This window comes from Berghia stephanieae, chromosome 1 (assembly GCF_034508935.2).
Source record: "Berghia stephanieae isolate SIO BIC M18660-M18661 chromosome 1, UCSD_Bste_1.3, whole genome shotgun sequence".
Classification (NCBI taxonomy): domain Eukaryota; kingdom Metazoa; phylum Mollusca; class Gastropoda; order Nudibranchia; family Aeolidiidae; genus Berghia; species Berghia stephanieae.
Genome location: NC_088360.1, coordinates 969,877 through 989,062, shown reverse-complemented (window position 1 = coordinate 989,062; position 19,186 = coordinate 969,877). Strand labels below are relative to the sequence as shown.

Below are 19,186 nucleotides of genomic sequence, written 5' to 3'. Positions count from 1 at the left end.
CTCCCACCTTGAGTAGTATATACCTAGAAAGAGGAGAGCTCCTCTTTCTAGGGTATATATATATGTGAGCGACTGACAATTTATAAAGTCGCCCGTGTCTTTTCAATGAACGTTGACTGTGGTTTCTTTTAATAATAACCCATTGAACCAAATTCTCTCTTGAACGCGATGTCGTCTCTATCAACCGAGCCTGTGGTCCACCATGTTGACAAATGGATTTCCGAGAATCGTCAATTTTTCTTGCCTCCAGTTTGCAACAAGATGATGTGAGTTTTAGATTTTGGCATTGGTAAATGAGAGAGGTCTCTCTCTCTCTCTCTCTCTCTCTCTCTCTCTCTCTCTCTCTCTCTCTCTCTCTCTCTCTCTCTCTCTCTCTCTCTTCCCCCCCCCCCTCTGCCATGACTTAGAATCCTACTCAATAGAAGTAGAAACATACATTTATAATTCAAAACATTTGACTTCATTAATGCGCACCCTTGAATTTGAAAGCGTAATATTGAAACCCTAGCTAGCCTTGGAATTTATTCATCTACCTATTTGGGGCTTGAGAGGAGAGAATAATGTTTATAGTGAACGAAATTCGACTTAAAAATGCAAAACCCTAATTGTCCTAATTATTCAGACTTTGGTCGGGCTCTCTCTCTCTCTCTCTCTCTCTCTCTCTCTCTCTCTCTCTCTCTCTCTCTCTCTCTCTCTCTCTCTCTCTCTCTCTACTAAATACTATAAATGTTTTGAGATGCTTTTTGCATCAAAACATACGCAGTGATGCCAAAACTCCGGTTTCACCGGAAAAAAACTCCGGTCTGGAGTAAAAAATTCCGGGTTCTGGGCAACTTCCGTCAAATTCCGGTGAGGTCAATTTGTTCCAAGGATACCCCCCCCCCCCCCCTCCCCTTCCAACCACCACGTCATCATCACTGCCACTAGTATTACAACCATCATCACTACCACTACTACTACAACCACCGCCACATCATCATCACTACCACTGCTACTAAAACCACCACCACCACATCATCATCACTACCACTACTACTACAACCACCACTACCACATCATCATCGCTACCATTTGTACTACAACCACCATTACCACCACATCGTCATCACTACCATTACCACTGCAACCACCACCACATCATCATCGCTACCCTACTAATACAACCATCAGCACCACATCATCATCACGACCACTACTACTACAACCACCACCACATCATCATTACCACTACTACTACAACCACCACCACCACATCATCATTACCACTACAACTACTACAACCACAACTACCACATTATCATCACTACACGACTACTTCTACAACCACCACTACCACATCATCATCACTACCATTTGTACTACAACCACCATCACCACCATATCATTATCACTACTACTACAACAACAACCACTATCACATCTTCATCATCACTACTACTATTACAACAACCACCAACACCACATCATCTTCACTACCACCAGTACTACAATCTCTACCATTAGGTTTTGGCGCTTTACTTCATTGAAATAAGGAAACTTTGGGATTGTATTTGGCAATGTGTTTATGTATCATAATATAATTCTAATCAGTTATCTATTCAGAACTATACAATATGTAAACACAATACCATTCCAATTCCTTTTTCTTGTGTGCGGAAATTCCTGTTTCGGCATTGAAATTCCTACGAGTGGTGTCTGAGACTCCTGTGAGCCAAATTTAAGGTTGGCGTCTCTGCATACGTAATTTGTACGAATTTTCATACCCAGTACGCAATACGCAAAATGATAGTTTCCGTACGCAAAATAAAAAATTCTTCAGAATATGTGTTTGTTTTAATATTAATATTTCATGGACGTGGAGTACGGCGGAAGAATCAATGTTATCATCTCTTATTAGTGTTGGGTTATTTGATCGCTTTTACCCGATCGACTTTCGAGCGCCAAGCCACGATTCAGCGTCCGATCTCAATGCCGGAAGAGCGAGTTGGTAAATTGAGCACATTTAGTGGATATTGCGCTATGTAAAGCTCAATTTTTTAAAGTAAAACATTAGCTTTGAATATGGAATGTTTCAATGTTAGATGCCTGTGTATTCTTTGTTAGTTCCCATCATCATCATCAGGGGCAGCGGTACGGTCTTTGGTTGGCACCCGAAAGGTACCGAGTTCGATCACCTGCCGCTGAGTGGTCTTGAGCAAGTCACCTTGCCCAAACTAAATTTGCGGCGCTGCACTGCGGCTGTCGCTTGGGTTATTCCAATCTTCCCTTAGAATAGACCCGAAAGACGAATCTCCCCTATGGGATGAATGAAGGGAATTATGTTTAATTTATTTATCATCACCATCAAATCAGCGGGATCAGCCTCATCACCACCACCACCACCACCCTAATAATAATGGATAAAATAAATATCAACATTTCAATGTAATAATCACCCCTTTGATTTCTTTGTCTAATTCGTTCCATACTTTTGGAGTCCCGACACAGAAAGATTTTCAGCTAACTATAGTTTATATATTGGAACATTAATCAGTCGTTTATATTGGAATCAGTTGTCTAGCAGGTGTATTAGTTCAACGCGCATTTCCAAGGATTTACCTGAACTTCACAATATTTTATTTTATTTATTCCTCCGGCACGCCATATCGACCATACATCCATTTCGTACAGTAGGTACCGATCGCTGTTTGGAGTCTTTTTGTATTAAAGCTCTTTACAATACCCGTCATTGCTTATAAGATAGGAATGCATTCACACCTGAGTCTAGTGCCTTACACACGGACTTAACGTCTGGATCACAATTTTCAACAATCATTGTCACTCATCCGGCCATTGACAAGGCTTGATTTTGTGACAAGAGACACCGTACCACTGAGCGACGGAACAAATAATCACTATCTGCGCCATTATCATCATCCTGATCACAGCCGTAACAGCCAGCAATACCACAATCATCATCTTCTGGTCCGGTCTCTCCGTGTGGGGGGTGGGGGTGGAACCTGCTAAAGTATTATCATTTTTTAAACAGAAACACTATAATCATCATCATCATCATCCATTGTCGTCGGCATCGTTATCATCGTGTCCGGGTAATCCGTGTGTGTCTCAGGTGGAACCTGCTAAATATTATTATTATCTACCTACCTAGTAAAAACACACCATTCTTGTTCATTTATTTTTCAAATAATGAAAGGCACAAGCTTTTCCCGCACACACAAGAGGCGATGACGACCAGTGACAAATGGGAGGTGGGGGCGGCCGACAACTTTTGGCGCGACATAAATATGAAATGTTAAGGTGACAGCGGGATGGTGGTGGGGGGGGGGGGTCTCAACCCTTCACCATCAACAACTGTTTAATGGCGTGCGTGTGTGTGTGTGTGTGTGTGTGATGCGACGAACGATCATAATCAAGGCTGCCAGACAGCCAGATTTCTTCTTGCCCAAGTAGTCAAATAGACCCCAAATAGCCAAACACCACAAGCATTCTGACTCCCTTGAAAAACTCATTGGTTTTGATTAACAAAACAATCGACTACAGTTGGATAAAACTTAGCTTTTCATTTTTTAAAAAAAATAAAAGATTTTTTAAAAAATGAATAATAATAGAAAAGCGTTTCTGAGTAACCAATCCATCATAACCAGCTGCAGTCAAGTCAGCCACAGACATAAGAGAGGGAGGGGTCTGTGAAGTGTCCTGTGGCAAACCAGATGCTCGTGTTTTGTTTTTTTTTCAAACGAATCACTGCTCGATGACGTCACTGACTCGAAACCCGATCGGATTTAGAGGACTCGATCGATTACCTGCTCGATTTGATCGTTTCAAGCTATCTCTTATGCCATAAGTTGTCACATGTGCACAATTGCATGTTTTCAGTAGACACTCCCAATTTTATGGCGTCAACCTAGACAGGCTGGCACCAAGTGTCAAAAAAGTGACTTGGATAAGATGAAGAGTCAACAGGATAGGGGAAAGGGATGGGGCGAGGTGATGTTTTAGGGACTTTTATTTATGTATTTATTTGTTTTAATTATTTGTAAATGTACCGAGTATTTTAAAAGCACTTCTATTTTAAAATGAGAGAGATGTAAATTCATATAATATTATAGTTATAGTAGATAAGTCTTTCTTTCTCTTTATATCATATATCCATTTCTCTATCTTTATATATATTTATATATTGAGGCAAAAGTTTATCATCATCCCTGTATATAGTAGTTAAGTCACGTTGTTGTTATAAATTGTATCTTTGATATGATAATTACAACTTATAAAATATTCTTTAAAATTTAAATATCTTATGCTTGGAATGAATGTTTTTATGATAGTATTAATATGTAACATAATATCGCCTAAATATGGTTTAATCTGCCATGTTAGATTTGGTTTGAGTGTGACTGGCAGACGGATAAATTTTCTTCCTTTTCGACAAATTACCAATATGATCAAAGGTAGCCCTCTTGGCTTTCTTCAGTAACTTATTTGGCAACTATGCTGTTTGGTTTTCTGGTATTTCCCTTATATTGTGAAGATCCTTTTTCTTTTTTGATAATCTAAAAAGAAGGGGCAGCATGGCTCAGAGGTACAGTCTTTGCTTGGTACCCGAGAGGTACAGAGTTTGATCACCTGCTGCTGTGCTGTGTGGCCTTGAGACGGAGCACCAAGGGATGATAATATGGGGAGCTTGGCTCGTCGGCACGGCCTTTGCTTTGTCCTCAAAAGGTACCGAGTTCAATCCCCAGCAGCTGCACTGTGTGGCCTTGAGCAAGGCACCTTGCCCTAGCTCAATTTGTGGCGCTGCACTGTGCCTGATGCCTGGGTTATTCCAGTCTTCCCTTGGTATCGACCATTGAGAAAAATTTCCCCTATGGGATGAATAAAGGGAATTTTATTTACTTATGTATTTTAAAGTTATAAGTTACAACCCTTTGTAACTTTCAAAGGTAGGAATTGGCTGAGATTGATTTTTTCTTTTTCTTGTTAAGAGCACTGGGAATATGGGAGGTTGAAACCAATGGAGAGTGGATCCAGGACTGTGAGAAATGGATACCACTGGGGAGTGAACATAGGAACTACAGGATACAGAACTACTGGACTCCTGTGGGGAGTAAACCAGGGACTATCTGAGATGGACATTGGTAGGGAGTGAGCCTAGGATTATGGGAGGTGGACACCAGTGGGGAGTGAACCCAAGGCTATCAGAGATGGACACCACTGGAGAATGAGCGCAGAACCATGGAATATGGATTCCTGTAGAGAGTGAACCTGGGACTATGGGAGGTGGACACGAGTGGGGAGTGAACCCAGGACTATAAGTATAAGTAGTGGACACTGCAGGGGAATTAATGCGGAACCATGGAATATGGATTCCAGTGAGGAGCGAACCTGGGACTATGGAAGGTGGACACCAGTCAGGAGTGAACCCAGGGCTATAAGAGGTGGACACAGCTGGGGAATGAACGCGGAACCATGGGATATAGATTCCTGTGTGCGTTGCACCTGGGACTATGGGAGGTGGACACAAGTGGGGAGTGAACCCAGGGCTATAAATATAAGTGGTGGACACAGTAGGGGAATGAACGTGGAACCATGGACTATGGATTCCAGTGGGGAGTGAACCCAGGGCTATGAGAGGTGGACTCCCCAGCTTCAGCAATACTATCCACTGAGTTCCTACCATCAATGCTATTATCCACTGAATCTATTCCACAAGCACAATTGCCCAATAAGCCCCTACCACCAAGCACTATTATCCACTTAGTCCCTACCACCAGCGCTTTTACACACTTCACTCCCTACCACCAGCACTATTATCTGCTGAATCCCACTACTAATTCATAAAATTTGGTGTTCACACTCTGTTAACGCTCTGGTCAAATGCTGGGCTTCACAGCTGAAGCAAACATATTTCAATTGTTGTAAGACAGAAAAAAAAAAGTGTCTTTGTCTTATAGGGCTTTTAAATAAAAACAAAGGAATTTGAAATGTACAAGAACGTTATTAGGGCATTATTGAAAAATAGAATTCTAATTTTGTTCTTTTCCTCAGGCACAAAGATGGTCAAATGAAAGTGTTTTATGTTGGTGGTCCAAATCAAAGAAAAGATTATCATATAGAAGAAGGAGAAGAGGTAGCATAATCAAGTAATTAAAAAATAGATTATTTGGATGCTTTTTGTTTGTTTTTTTTGTTTTGTTTTGTTTTGTTTTTTAAATTTTATATTAAAATCTAATTTACTACCATTTTTATTTTTTATGTGAAAATTAAAAATATTATTTTTTCTTTGGATATTTAAATATAAAGTGAAAATGATAATCAAAGTAGATAATTCTCAAAATCAATTAAACTAAATTAAGAAAAGCAAAGGGAGCTACCAAGTTCACATTCATTGTTCAGAATGATTATACAAGAAACTAGGCAACCCATGTAAATTATTCTTCAAATAAACCAACTGACTCAGTCACATGCAATGAAACTGAGGCCTTTTTCTATTTTGTTCCAGCTGTTTTATATGGTGAAAGGAGATATGCTGTTGAAAGTTATCGAACATGGGAAACATCGGGATATTCCAATTCTGGAGGGGGAGGTAAATGAACCTTATTTTCAAATGCTTTTATATTGTTGTATACACAAGGAGAGAATCTGCAAAATTTGCGGGTAATTAAAGGCTTAATATTAGGAACAGGCACATGAATATTGTAATGATCATATATATATATATATATATATATATATATATATATATATATATATATATATATATATATATATATATATATATATATATATATATATATATATATATATATATATATATTCTTGAGATTAATCTTTTGAGGTATCAGGAATCCACATGGGTCCAGTAATAAATTCTGTAGCTACACGCAAATGAACCTGGCAATAATGGCAACTGTTGATTTAACTTTGAAAACAAATTTTTTAATGGGTTGGGTTTTGTCATGGAAAAATCACAAAAGTTAAAAGAAAGCTTCTTTTGCACAGGCTCTTATATATTTTAATATGCTATTGTGAAATTTAAGTCAGACCGAGACAAATCTGTGTAAGCCATCAATAGTCAAAATCTGTCCAGTAATAAAGCCTATATATCCGCTCAAAAATAAACCTTTAAAAAAACAACAAAAGATTTCAAGATCAATCCTTGACTGATTGGCATTGTAATAGTTCTGGGTGGATTTTTTGTACATATTATTATTGTGTTTTTAAATATCTTTTCTGTGAAATAAACAATTTTGAATCATGAAGTGTATGGAATGGTTGGAAATGGACAATGACAATGTATTCTTAGATAGGCATTAGGCAATATGAGGACTCAATTTAATTCCCTGACTGAACTGAAAAGTGCAAAGAAGAGTTCACTATATTGGGCATTGACATGGGCTCTGCCTTTGATACAATCTGCAGAACAAAGCTTTTGAAGGTTATGAACTCATTTCTCGAAAAAGATCATATCCAACTAATAAGATCACTGCTGGTAAACACATCACTTACGTTTAAATCTGGTGCGGAAACAGTTTCACTGTTAACATCGCTTGGAGCTCTCAAGGAGACAGTCTGAGCCCAATTCTTTTTACCACATATTTGGAAGCAGCACTAAAGAATTAAGACAAAAACTCCTGATTCCTCAAATCCTTACCCATAAACTGATTTACGCAGACGATGTTGATATCATATTTGATACAGCAGACCTGGCGAAGCAGCACATACCAATAATATCAAATATTCTGTGACTTTGGAATCTAAAGCTCAACGAATCCAAAACAGAAATTACAGCGGTTAACAAGAAACAAGCAGAATGGAAAAGTGTAAGAAAACTTAGAAACTTAATTAATGAGAATGAAGTCATCGAACAGAGAAAAATACTAGATCAAACTGCATTCAGAGAACTACACAACATTTGGAACATAACCAACATCATTAATGAAAATAAAAGAATATGCCTTTACGAAGCGCTAGTGTTGCCAATTCTTATGTACAACTTCACTTCCAAAAACATTGAATCAAGATCTAAAAAAATATCAAATACATTTAGGAACCCCAACGAAAGAACTGATTTCAACAACACAAGGAGTCATTCCATTTGCCTCAGCACCTTAACACACACGATAACTATCAAAAGATAAGAACACTTGAATTGGATAGAGCTTTATGGAAACAAATTACTAACCGGATATATTAGAAACAGACTGACACACTCAAAGTAACACACACATTCACGGCAAGCATCCATAGAGACAGTGCAGCCATATTCATTCATACCTTGGATTTTATAGGGGTAAGCTTTATGGATTTAAGCTATGCCGTGCACAACCTTGAAACTATGAAAATTACCTTGAAAATCCTTGAATTTTTTTCTTAAGAGTAGGTGTGGGAACCCTGATTTTAGAAATTCAGAGAAACATTTTTTGCAATAAATAAAATTTCATAATTTGTTAGTCAATTTAAGTAATATTTTATTGAGAAATCAAAAGTAATGGATGCATACCTGAAACTGCATTTTACCTGATAGCTAAAAGATTTCAACACCACCTATTAGAGTTTAAACATGTCGTGTATAATATCCATTGAGCATTCTTTGTTTTATCATGTTATCTCAGCTTCATTAGTAGATCTACCACTTATAATGAGTTTATTTTGATAACAATACCATTTTTAATTTTGGATAAGATTAGATTTTTATTTCTTTTATTCAAAGATTTTCCTGCTGCCAGGAAAGATTGCTCACTCTCCTCAGAGGCAAGCAGACACAGTTGGCCTGGTCATTGAAAGGGAAAGGGATCAGGAAGAACTGGATGGCTTAAGGTCTGGTCTGTCTTCTTATTAATGGGGTTAGATTTTACTTTATCCAGATATTTGAAATATCAGGAAAAACAAACGAAAAACAAAAACAATTGAGCTTTTATATAGCTCAAAATCCACTTGATGTGTTCCAAAAGCTTTACAAGGGGTCCCAAACCAACAACTACTTTTAACATGTAAGATAAGATATGATGCCTGTCAGGTGCTATCATATTTTTTTTTTGTTTTTGACAAAGACAATGCTGATACAATGCATCTTACACGTGGCCATTTTCATGTACTCATCTTTGCACTGCCCAGACTGGACTCGAATCAGGGACCTAGTGGTCCAAAAGCATGTGTCATATGTCAGGACCATGAAATCGCACAAAATTGCTCAAAGCGCTTAATAAGGGTTCCCAATGCCAACAGCAATACTGAACATTTGGGACAAGATCTACAGCTGTAAGTCCTTCAGAGATGTAAGGCCCAGGAAGCTGGAGTTTATCCCAGTTGCTGCAGCATTAAACTGACAGTAGCAATTCTTGATATCCTTTGTTAGAATGCTAGTCTATCATTTATACTTTTGACAGTGGAGAGCCAGACTAGACTGATTGTCGCAGTGACCCAAAGAGGTCTAAAGACAATCAGTCTAGTCTGGCTCTCCACTGTCAAAAGTATAAATGATAGACTAGCATTCTAACAAAGGATATCAAGAATTGCTACTTGTTGTTTTTGGCTACATTTTCTGATTTTTAAAAGTCACTATTTGGCTGTCTTTGCTTGTTATGTTAGAGCCACATTTATGTACTGGGGGGTTAGATTGATTGTAAGTATGCTTCACCTAGTTTTTTAAGTAAGATCAGTTAGGATTAGTATACAATTTTATATTGACAATTAATTGCCATTGAAATCAATTTTTGGAAGTTGGCAGCTTCTGCATTTATAACCAGGTGAAAAAATTTGAGAAGTTCCATCTCTCTATTGAGAGTTCACTTAGTCAGATTTTAGAATTTAACAGTTTCAATTCTCTTTTGCTTTTTTAGGTATTACCATTTATATTGTTTTTGGTGTTGACTGAAAAATAATTTGATCTCATAAAGTTTCTTATTACATTAAAAAAAAATAAAATTTTTAAGCTTTAAATTTTATATACAGGGTATATTTTTTTTTGTTACTACCCCATAAAGAATTGGAATAAAAACTAGAAACGATAGAAACATCTAGTTTTTTTTTTTTGCATAGTTTTCCATCACTATTCAAGTTTTTGTGGTGAAAATTTCAGGAAGATGGTATAAGCCATTAAATTACAGTCGTGCTTCTTGTAAGAAGGGAGAAATTTGACTCAAGCAATTTTTTTTTTATTCATGCAAAAAAATAAAAACGCATCAAGAAAATGCTTGTGCAATTTCTTTAATTGCTGCCTCGGACAACGTAGTAATATTCACTTTATCTGTGAATTGGAATTTTATGTCTTTAAAATATTGATAGATGGTGTATGGTCTTTTTTCCAGATACTTTGTGGAAGAGGATGGGGTTCCCACCATTGAGCCACTGTATGAGGAATGGTTTCACTGTGTTGATTTAGGAACACAACTTGCACCTGTCATTAAAAGGTTGGAATAATATGATCATTTTTTAAAGAGTTCATTTCTCTTGTTTCTTCTTTCCCTTTGCAGTTAACAACGATTCATTTATTCTCTCCCCTCCTTCCTGGAAAACTATCTATTACTGTATAGTATTAGTCTATGGGTTGGGTAACCTTTTTTTAATTGCAACGTTCATCAGTCATGAAAGCTAAGAACTGGTTCAGACCTGGGGTGAGTAGGATAATGTGTGTAAAATACCACATAGAGGGCAATGTTGATTCATTTACTTCCATAATTTATAAGCAATGCCCTGTAGACTTCTCTAGTCTTTTGTTCCCATTGCTCCAAACTTAACTTGTTTATATTGTTTTATGTTGTTGACTGAAAAAGGGACTTGAACCAGATCTTTTCATGTTAACATTATTTGTCCTTTTTTAAGCCTGTTTTTTTTTTTTTATTCTCCATCATAAGCAAATATCTACAGTTGACAATGATTGTTTAAACCAAAAACCATCAGGAGAAAAAATTGCTAGCAGTAAGCGTACTTTTAGCTAAAGACAGTTGTATTGTTGTTGTTGTATTGATATCTATAATTATTATTATGATGATGATTGTTATTATTATTATTATTATTATTATTATTATTATTATTATTATTATTATTATTATTATTATTATGTTTTTGATGTTGTGGTTGGTTAAAACATTCCTATAATCATAACTATGATCATCATTTATGTTATAAACAATCAAGTATATATAAATTAAAATGTATTCATCAAATTCATATTTTAAGTTTAAGAGCTTCCTGTCGATTGCATTTTTGAAGTGATTTTGTGTTGGTGTAAAGCACAAAGAGATTTTTGAATGAGATACTATGTGCTATAGAGGAGTTCATCATTATTAGTAGTAATTGACTGTAAAATGTCTTTTCAGATTCTTTGCATCGGAACAGTTTAAGACAGGAAAGCCCATTCCAGGTAACCTGTGCCTTTTGATTACAATTGCATGCTGGTCTGTATAAGAGTATCTGCCTACTAGAGGCAACAACAATCACATGTTTCAGATTTCCTCCTAAGGTGAATGAATGCACAGGAGATGGTAGCATAGGGCAGAAAGTAGCCTACTACTAATAATGTGAGCAGTTGTTTATTAATCTATGTCTAACTTAGACTTAGAAGTGTTGGCCTGGATTGATGAAGATGGAAATGACTTTTTTTCTAAAATAGAAAATTAATGTTGTTGTTATTAATTTTAGTGTAAATGCATTCTTTGAACTGATATCCTATTTTTTCATCCATAGATTGCTTGTAAACTTTCACATATTACTGTTCAAACATAGAAAGCTCTCTCGATTATTAATAAAAGTAGATATTGTGATTCTTAAATGCTTCTTTTCATTTCTTTTATTAAGAAAAGAGATATTGATCTGAGCCCAAATTCTGCAATAGTCATTCTATCGAAACCCATCAAACTATATGATATAAGGCATGTCGCCCCAAATCCACATGCTTTTTCTATACCTCAAATTCTAACAGCTCTAACCGCAGATTGGTTCAACGGAACACTCCACTGTTTGAGAAACTCAATTATTTGACATCTTCTAATTTGTTTGATATAAATTCATGTGAGGTATTATTGGTTAAACTAGCTTGAAAAACGAAAATAGATTATCAAGTTCCCCTCGACCCAAATACGTATGGTCATGCCCCAAGCCTGTACAGCGTTAAATTTTTAGTCATGCAGCCTAATTATTATCTTTCAAATTAAATTTAAATGAGAATAATGAGGTAGAATTTCAGCTTCAGTTAATGTAAAAAAACTAATGGTGTGGACGTTTTGAGTCAAACGACAGACAGATTAATATAACACAAAAGGCATGATAGTAATGGTTATTGACATGTGTTGAAATGGTGTTTTTAATGGTTTTGAACTGCTTGTTTTTAGAATCACATTTAGTGGATATGTGCTATATAAATGCTAACATTTTGAAATTAATGTGATACTTGGATTAACATTATAGATTTGGGGCGAGGCATGTGCATACAAAAGAGAAAAATATGCTAAAGAAGCTTTTTATATTTATCGTGCTGACAAAACACTTATGTCAATGGCAAATTTAACATCTCTGCTTATCACAAAATTCTATATTGTACACGTGTGATAGAGAAAAATATTTTTATAGTATCGATTTATTATAGTGGTGTAAATTAAAAGATTGTGTGAGAAATCATGGTAGACTGCTTGGTTTCAACTTGGAAAAGGAACCAAATTCCTACTTCGATCCTCTAGCTTCAAGCTTCATTTACAACAATATTTAGAATTACAGTTAATAATGACTGTTATGAATGATTTTTATGTCAAGTTCAAGATCACCTCATTATAAAAAATATTCAGTTTGCCATGAAAAAGAACGTTATGTAAACACACAAAAAGGTTTTATGTGACACACTCTGAAGCTTATGGATTTGGGGTGACCTACCCTATTCCCTCTCTAATACTGAGAAGTATCAGATTTATATGATTCAAGGAGAAAAACTGAATGATTACTCTAAATATTATTATTATTAGTAGTAGTAGTAGTATTAGTAATTGTCACTATTAATATTATTATTATGGGTATATTGCAGGCTTCATACCAGAGAATCCCCCGATAGTTTTGGACAGTGAAAAAAGTGTAGAAGCACCTTTTAGTCTAAGCGAGTGGATTGAGAAACACAGGGCAGATCTAGAAAAGGAAGGATCCATATCATTGTTTGATGATTCATATCAGTTTCAGGTATTTCTACTTCAGAAGATTCTGGGTGGGGATCCTGACCTCTCATAGCGGGCAGGGAGGTACATACTGTGTCTTCTATCCCCTTATATCTGTTTTCCAACATGCTTTCTGTCTTTGTCTTGGAATGAGATTACTTGGTTTTGTCCTGGCTCTGGCCGGAGTCCTAGCTGGGAGGGAAACAGTCAAATGCGTAGTTATTGTTTTGGGAGATGATATTTTTTTTCCTTGTAAATCATCTCTCTGTTATGTATTATTATTTTTACTTTGAATGTATAATGTAAGCATTTGAGTGTATTCCTCTTTGTTGGATTTTGTGCTTGTGTCTGGATGAGACTTGTAGGTGATTTCAAACTAAGTACATTGGTGGTATGCTCTTGGAATCTACATCTGATCCCTATTTGTTCTCAGTTCCCCTTTGTCTTACTTTTTCTTGGGTGCTTTAATTGTAATTATAGAACTTTTTGCTATCCCATTTTCTTCCTTTTTACTGGCGCTGATATAACCTAAATGTGTTGCAAGCGCTGTAAAACCCTTAAAAACAAAAACAAAAAACAAACTTCAGAAGATTTAAGATTAACTATGATGAAAGCCTTAAAACTTAAAATTGAATGATTACCTACCTCATTGATTTGTTTTGCCTAACATGCATCATGTCTCATTCTACATATTAAGTGTTGCTGTTGGTCATGGACCCTTTGTAAAGCACTTTGAGCACATTTAGTGGATATTGCGCTGTATGGAAGCTCAAGTTTTTTTGTTTGTTTTTTTCAAAGAATAAAAATGTAACAATGAATTGAACCTCTCACCAGGGCAACATGAATTGTTTCGCCTAAATTGTATGTCTTAGTATAGGTGGTATTGGTCAGTATGTACTTTTCTTTTCAAAGTTGGATAGTAATGAGCATATATATTTTTATTATCATTCCAGGTGAATGTCTGTGGGAAAGGGGAGATTACTGGTGTTTCTGATCGAGCAGAGACTTGGATATGGCAAATTGTGAGTATTGATAAGAAAATGAAAGATTGAGCAACAGCCTCTGTGTTAGATAAATATTTGAAAAGTTGTTTGCAATACAGTGCCTGAAAAAACAAATAGTCGCATACAGAAAGGAAAAGCACATCCCTTTCCTCTCTCTCTCTCTCTCTCTCTCTCTACTTGTTCTTGTTTTTGGTACGGTCTTTGCTTCGTACCAGAAAGGTACCGATTTCGATCAACCACTGCTGCACTGTGTGACCTTGAGCAAGTCACCTCGCCCTAGCTCAATTTGTGGTTGTCACCTGGGTTATTCCAGCTTGGAGTAGTCCCTAGAGACAAAATTTCCCCCATGGGATGAATAAAGGGAATTTTATTTATTTATATTTATTTACATTTCTAGCGTCTTCTTGTCTGATTTGTATTTCATTGGTTTAAAATAAGAGCCTTTATTTGAGGTCACCATGCCCCTTCTCTTCTTCTTTACTGCTTCGTCACATTAAGCACTTGACCCAGCCAAATGGGGGTTCCATTCATTCTTTTAAAAAATTTAACTATAATATACTGTACACTTTTGAATCTAACAAATCCTTTTTTCACATGGGTTTTGTAAAATAATTTAAAACGAAAAGAAACATTTAAAAACTTATTATAATGCAATTTTTAAATATTTTTATGTTGTGTAAGTTTTGTATTTGAATTCAATACAGGAAGGGAATTCTACTGCAACTGTAAATGGCAAAGAATACTCTCTGGTACCTCAGGACACAATGCTGGTGAGAGCTGGACAAAGGTGAGGCATTTTTGTCAATATTTTAGAAATTCCTCAATTTGGAATCCATATCTTACTTGTAAATTCCAACCAAGCTGTTTGACAAATTGACACATATTAAGATGCAGCTTTGTGGTCTTGTGGTATGACACTCCATTTCGGATTGGAAGGTCCTGGGTTTGAGTCTCGCTCAGCCTGTAGTTGAGTCCTTGAAAAAGCCTCTTTACTCACATTTTCTCACCATGCTCGGGTGTAAAATGAATACCTGACCGTTAACAGCATTGTCTCTGTCGGGGGAAAAAGGTAATATTGAGTAAAAGGCATAATGCCTCGTCCTACGTGAGCACCTTTAGTGGGTATTGCGCTATATTGCTCAACTTTAAAATTTTACCGGTATATACAGATTTCTTTGGAGTATGCCAAATTTAGTCAAATTTGGATTTTAAAGCAAAACTGTAGAGGGCTATTTTAAAAAATGTTATCAGCTTAATTAGAAAGGGGTGTGTGACCAAAATGAACTACTCCTTTTTGACAAATTGCTATTATCATCACTGAATAAAAAACACTCACCAAAACCACTACATCAACATCTCTACCACCACTACTATTACAACCACCACCACATCATCATACCTACCACCACTACTACTACAAATAACACCACATCATCCCTACCACCACTACTACTACAACTACCACCACATCATCATTCCTACCACAACTACTACAACCACCACCACCACACAATAATCTCTAAGACCACTACGACTACAACCACCACCACATCATCAACCCTACTACAACACCGCCACAGCACCATCCCTACCACCACTACTACTACAACCACCATCACATCATCGTCTCTAAGACCACTACTACTACAATCACCACCACATCATCATCACTAGCACCACTTCTACTACAAATAACACCACATCATCCCTACCACCACTACTACTACAACCACCACCACATCATCAAACCTACTACCACTACTACAACCACCACCACATCATCCCTGCCACCAGTACTACTACAACCACCACAACATCATCCCTGCCACCACTACTACTACTATAACCACCACAACATCATCCCTGCCACCACTACTACTACTACAACCACCACCACACAATCATCCATTCGACCACTACTACTACTACAATCACTACCATCACATCATCCCTATCACGACTACTACTACAACCACCACATCATCATCCCTACTACAACCATCAAATGTTGAAATTACACTTTCAACTTTTGAAATTCAACCGGGTCGTGTCAGATATTGCTGCGAGGCAAAATTTGGATCGCATCTCAGTAAATTTTAGTGAAATTCAAATTTATAGGTTATGGTCGCATGGATGGGTCATGATCTTCACGATGAAAAATTTCCTCCTTTTTTTTGACCAGGCATTCTCACCCCTGAAATTTTAGGTGATCATTTATTTCAGGAATGGGTGAAATTGATTTTTATTTTCTTTATAAAAAAGAAAATAGTGATTGTTTCCTGTGGCAGGTGCGATAATAGAAGTCCATAGATGATCACAAGGCCTGCTATTTTAACCAATTTAATGGCTATGGTACACATTTTTAGGGGATGAAAATGACCAAATTCGAATTTTTTCTCCCAGATTTAGATTTGTAATCAAATTTTGAGAAAATATATGTGAAATTCCCTAAAACAAAATAGATCAAAATGCTAAGAATGAAATACAGATTTTTATGTCTGATGTCATAGGTAGGTCTGCTTGAAAACAAACGTTGTCCTTTTTAATATGTATTTGGTCAGTTATTAGTTTTGCTTTTCCTTCTCCGTCATCAATGAACACATATATTTCCTTCCACACCAGATACACATCAAAGAGAACCAAAGGCAGCATCTCACTCATTTGTTACCAGGACCCAGCCAGGAAATCTGTCAAGTCCACCAACTAGATTCCATCTATTGTTTTACTTTCCTCAAACATTTTTTATTCAGTATTGCTTCTTTCTAAAAAAATTGTTGAGATATGGATTTATAACAGTCAAGTCCTCAATGTCTCGGATAGCCAATTACCCACTGGCGACAATTTTGTTTTCCATTTTTTACATTTACTGATTTTGAAGACAAGCTCAAATGTGTGTGGAACTATATACCTCAGATAAAAACGTTACAGTTTCATTTAATGAAAAAGAACATATCCTGAGATAACCTGGCGTCATATTCATTCTAATATTATTATCATCATCATCATCATTATTATTATTATCATCATTTTTGTTTTCTTGTTAATCTGCTGAAATAGAAACACTATTATGGTGATTATTTCTTAGTATTGCATTATTATGCATATGGGATGAAATCACAGGTTCACTTGCTTTTTAAATGGACCGCAGAATGAGGTAGAAAATCTCTGTTTGGGTATCACAGTAATTAATTTTTTATTTTATTTTATAAATTATCCCTTAGTTAGAAAACATTTGTCTATATATTATTTACATTTCATTGGATATTGTTATTATAAACTTACAAATATATTTTTTTGTTGTTGTGAAGACCCGGTGAGACAGTGTCTTACTTTTTCTTGACACTGAAATGACCCAGGAGTATCTCAAGCACAGTTCATCTTCTCAAAACAAATGTAAGAGAGACCAATTATACAGAAAATGTATGTTGTTACTCACTATCTACAGAGTTCTATCTTAGTTATCTTGTTACCTACATCATCAACCACTTAATCAGAGAAAGTATTTTATTGTTACTCAGATCATGAACTGGGCTCCCCACCCTGCAGAGATCGGTGTTGGATAAAAATCTGTAATGGTGTGTTGCTACAGGGCTGGACAAAGTAGAGGAAAAGATACAAGTACAGAAAAGAAAGAAAGAAAAAAAAGCCATTCCAAAATTTGATTTTCATGATTATTTCAAATTATGGTATTTTTTTGGTATTTTTTAAAGATCTGTTTTGTCTGTTACCTTACTAGAGTTCCATCTTCTACACAGATCAAATGTCATGGCACGCTTAAGGGCCATTACCGAGCAGTCAACTATCTTTTTGCTAGTTGTTGCCTCCACATTTCCTATCCAGGACTTCCTTTGTTTGCCTTGTGCCTTTCCCTCTAGCACTGATTTTTGGATGGTGTTGAGTCTCCGAACATGTCCATAATAATTCAGTTTTTTCATTTTAACTTCGTAATGTAAATGTTGCTGCTCGAAGCTCGAAGAAATAAATATCAATGTGAAATTGAATGTAAATTTCAATTTAATTACGAAAACAGATAGAATAGACATTTCGGGTTTCCCCTTTATTAACAAACAGGATGAATAAAACACTACAGATTGAGATGATGTGGTAGTGGCATTGTTAAAAGATGAATCATTCATCTTAACAACGCCACTACCACATTATCTCATTCATCTGTAATGTTTAATTCATCCTGTTGATAAAGGGGAAACCCGAAATGTCCATTCTATTTGTTTTCATAATTAAATTGTAGCTTACATTCAATTTCACATTGTTATTCATTTTAACTTCTGACAACAGTTTTCTGGACCTTTGACCTGCATCAATAAGAACCAGAATTTTTGAGTTTGTGCTAGTCCATGGTACTCTCAGAATTCTGTGGTACACCCACATCTCAAAGGCATCAATTTTTCTTTCTCCTTCGTTATGGTCCAGGTTTCACAGGCATATGTGTACTGTTTGTTACTGTTTCATTTAAAAAATATTTTACGATTTTTAATTTGATTTTTCAATTTTTACCTCTCATAAGGTAATTCATTTATCATTTATTATTTTTTAAAGTTTCTAATTAAGCCGAAAATAAGAACATCTCTAGTGTAATTATGTTTATACCTTTTGAAAATAAAATAGCTTTATAGAATGTGGAGTTGATTACGGTCTGTATTATGTAATTTTTTTAAAAAAAGGTTCTTATCTCCCATGATAGATCTGATAAGTGTGATTATTTGTTTCATTGATAAAGGCATTCAATAGGTTTAACGTAGCTTACCAGGTTTTTAAATCGGTGTGGTATGATTTGTTTCACATCATTTATTTTCAAGGTTGTTATTTTTGCTTTATCAAATATTGATTATGATATTTCTGTATTGTATTATTAATGATATTTTTTTGGGGGGTTGTGCGTTATCTGTTTCTATTGTTGATGACCTCGAACTGTGACTTTTGTGGAACAGAGTTATGACTTCTGACAGGATATTTTTTCTCCATGTCTGTTGTGAATGAATTAATCCTATTCTATTATTATTATTATTATTATTATTATTATTA

General features: G+C 35.9%; 1 protein-coding gene across 1 annotated transcript; it reads left to right on the top strand.

Annotated features, from left to right (window-relative positions):
- Positions 1 to 5: 5 nt before the first annotated feature.
- LOC144965972 (3-hydroxyanthranilate 3,4-dioxygenase-like) lies at positions 6 to 17,788 on the top strand. The gene is made up of 10 exons (XM_078901893.1): positions 6 to 266; positions 6,049 to 6,130; positions 6,503 to 6,586; positions 8,714 to 8,820; positions 10,311 to 10,412; positions 11,322 to 11,365; positions 13,016 to 13,164; positions 14,093 to 14,161; positions 14,848 to 14,930; positions 16,766 to 17,788. The coding sequence occupies exons 1-10, from the start codon at positions 169 to 171 to the stop codon at positions 16,848 to 16,850; spliced, it is 903 nt and encodes a 300-aa protein (XP_078758019.1). The 5' UTR covers positions 6 to 168; the 3' UTR covers positions 16,851 to 17,788.
- The last annotated feature ends 1,398 nt before the right edge of the window (positions 17,789 to 19,186 follow it).

Coding starts and splice junctions, on each gene's coding strand:
- LOC144965972 (XM_078901893.1), top strand. CDS start 169: ATGTCGTCTCTATCAACCGAGCCTGTGGTCCACCATGTTGACAAATGG. Junction 11,366..13,015: donor GACAGGAAAGCCCATTCCAG/GTAACCTGTGCC, acceptor GGTATATTGCAG/GCTTCATACCAGAGAATCCC. Junction 13,165..14,092: donor ATGATTCATATCAGTTTCAG/GTATTTCTACTT, acceptor TTATCATTCCAG/GTGAATGTCTGTGGGAAAGG.